The sequence below is a fragment of the Echinops telfairi genome, unplaced genomic scaffold (genome assembly GCF_000313985.2).
Source record: "Echinops telfairi isolate 266 unplaced genomic scaffold, ASM31398v2 ScPeMD7_8;HRSCAF=38, whole genome shotgun sequence".
In the NCBI taxonomy this organism is placed as follows: Eukaryota; Metazoa; Chordata; class Mammalia; order Afrosoricida; family Tenrecidae; genus Echinops; species Echinops telfairi.
The window spans coordinates 17,445,692-17,448,507 of NW_022103905.1; the positions used below are offsets into that span (position 1 = coordinate 17,445,692).

General features: G+C 43.1%; 1 protein-coding gene and 1 pseudogene across 1 annotated transcript in view; one reads left to right on the plus strand and one right to left on the minus strand.

The window, feature by feature from the left end:
• Positions 1 to 2,816, minus strand: part of MYO1E (myosin IE) — a 261,215-nt gene that overhangs the window by 115,543 nt on the left and 142,856 nt on the right. The window contains exon 5 of the mRNA XM_045286475.1: positions 1,448 to 1,535. Within this exon, the coding sequence (XP_045142410.1) occupies positions 1,448 to 1,535 (88 nt within the window). The remainder of the gene's footprint in view (positions 1 to 1,447; positions 1,536 to 2,816) is intronic.
• LOC105979211 overlaps positions 1,797 to 2,816 on the plus strand; it is a 2,351-nt pseudogene continuing 1,331 nt past the window's right edge.

The following is a 2,816-nucleotide window of genomic DNA, read 5'->3' on the forward strand; positions in this document are numbered from 1 at the left end:
TGATGTTGGCAACAAATGTACAAATGTGCTTGACACAATGGATGGATGGATGGCTTGTGATAAGAGTTGTACGAGTCCCCCCCCAAAATGATTAAAAAATAATGAAACACAAAGATTTGACATTGACATCCCTCTTGGGGTGTGAGAGGCAGTCACAGAGAGGTGACCAGGATGCGCATGATGAGCCCCGGGGGGCCCTGGGACCCTAACCACCACATTGCTTTCTGGGTTTCTGGGGTCAGGGTGGGCAGCTCATCCACGCCTGGGGATGTTGTTTCTGCCAGGACAGCGAGTGGAGCTGAAAACAGATAGAGCTCTGTAGGTTTCACCAGCCCCACCGCGTCCCAAGTCTCAGGTCCTCTGCCCGCCTGCCTCTTTTTACCTCATGGCCCCTTCTCTGGGTCTTGTGGCTTCTCATTTCTCCCCTTTCCCCTCTGCTTTCTTTCTTTCTTATTTTCTTTGTAGATCTTTTCTCTCTTTCCTTTATTTGAGAATTCGTGTCTCTGTCTTAACGCGGTAATTCAGCTACATCACTTCAGCTAGGAAAGGCTCCGCGGGGCAAGCAGAGAGCGTACGCCCTGCTTCCAGCCTCTCCACACAAAGGCAAACGTTGCTGTTAGCTTTCTGGTTCTGTTTTTGATATCCTTTCAGAGGTGCGTTATACAAATCCAAACACACTTAGATTTTTTTTTACCTAAAATGGTCTCATACCCCACATCCTGTCCTGCATCTTACCTTTTTCCATTTAATGATAGGTCTTAGAAAGCATTCGCGGTCAGTACACGAAGCCTCGCTTTTCTGGCTGTATCAATTGATGAAACCATAAATTATCTTATCAGCTGCTTTTTAAGGAGCATTAGGCTATGGCCAGTCTTCTGTCACTATGGAAACTGTCACATCAAATAAATGCCTATATGTATGAGTTTCCACCCATTGAGTATATTCAAAGGATACATTTCCCTAGGTGGAATTGCTGAGTCAAAGGTTGTTATGTGAATAAATTTGATGAAATTTGCGAAGACAACCTTCGTCGCCTTGCACTTGTTCTTGCTCTTATCAGCAATGGACGAGAGTGGCTTCTGTCCCTACACTTTGAAACATGGTAACGTTTCTGCCAATTTGATAGATCAGAGAGGATAGCTTCCCTATTTTGGTACAATTTACAGTTCTTTCATTATTATTGAGACTGAGCATAGTTCATATTTTATTTCTTTCTACCCATGAGCTATCCTTCATGCCCTCTCTTTCTCTTCCTTTTGGACTGCGACCTGTCTATGGATCTGTGGAAGCTCATTAACTAGTGAGCATCTTCATCTTATACAATTTCTCTGCAGATTTCAAGTTTCTTTGTTGTACAGCCAATCCCTTGCATGTGGAGGAAAAATGATGTTCTTCAAAGAGCAAATGGAACCTCTTAGGGTCTCCCGATGGACCAGCGCCAACTCACCTGAACTTTGGGGCCTCCTCCAGAGACCCTGGAGACGTAACTCATGATGTATTTGGCAGCTACGGTCTTCCCAGCACCACTCTCACCACTGAGGATAAAGAAACACAAACAGCTGCCGATGAAGTGGATCACAACCGGCCCTGTCCTCCCCGAAACACAACCCCAAGGAAACGACGGAAACAGGCAGAAAGAAATCCAGTATGACATGCACAATGCGGGTTGAAAAGATTAATCACATCAGGACGAGGGTACCGACATCACTTGGTTAGCCAACTTGGTTCACGTGGGGTGGACCAGCGATCATCTTAATTACAGCATTTATGCATTTGAAATGCCCAATGACAGGAAAATGACTCAGAGAAGTAGGAAATGTTACGTGGAAATTACAAATGTCCAATGAAAAGTGAAAACGTATGGAAAAAAGCATATGAAGTAATGGCATCTAAGCAGTCTCTAATCCATGGTTACCAAACTGTATTAAAACAACAACGAAAAGCACACACTCCCACAAAGAACTGGAACTAGCTACCATGAGATAGTAGCAGAAGTTTTGGTCAAGGTAAAGAGATTAGGAGAGACTTTCAGTGCATCATTTTCCATTCTTTTAATAATACCGTTATGTTATGTCTGAAATCAAAAGAGGAAAATGTAGGCATATTCAGATTTCAAAACATGTGCCTTGACTCGATGTAAGTATCTTTATTTTGGGAGTTCTAAAATTAAATGATGAGGCAACGTTAATCACATCCTGTAGAACAAAGACTACCTTCCGTTTGGCAGCCTTTCAGCGTGGGGGAAGTCTTTTGCTACCAGCACTGCCCACTCTTCAAAATCCCCTTCAGCTCACGGTGGCCGTAGTTCTCAGCACGCTGAAGCCACTCAGCTGCCTACTCGTAGCCTTTGAGTGCCCGTGACAGATGTAATTAGGCTAAAGGAACCCGCATATTGTAAAATTACTCTGGAATTTAATGTGAAACAGTCAAGCTGTTCTATGTTCACGGAATGGCATTTTTGCTTGCTTTGGTGGTGGTCAAGAACTTTAGGGTGCAAACGCATGTTTTCCTGTGAGCTCTGAGCCTGATGAACGATCATCAGTTACTGGGTTACCCAAGAAGAGGGAAAAAGGGGCCTAGGCGCGAAGTAAGCAAAGGCACCCTGCATATAGCTCCTATGGGAAACAAAATATGAAATAATTTGATATAAAAAACAAAACAAAAAAATTAACAAAAAAACCAAACAAACAAAAAAAACGATCAAAGCAGTCCTCATGACAAAACTCAGAACCTTGCTGAATTTAGTGCAAGTATTGGGGTTGACTTGATGTCAACCAATTTAATGTATTTTTATGTTTATTTGGGGAGGGGTGTCA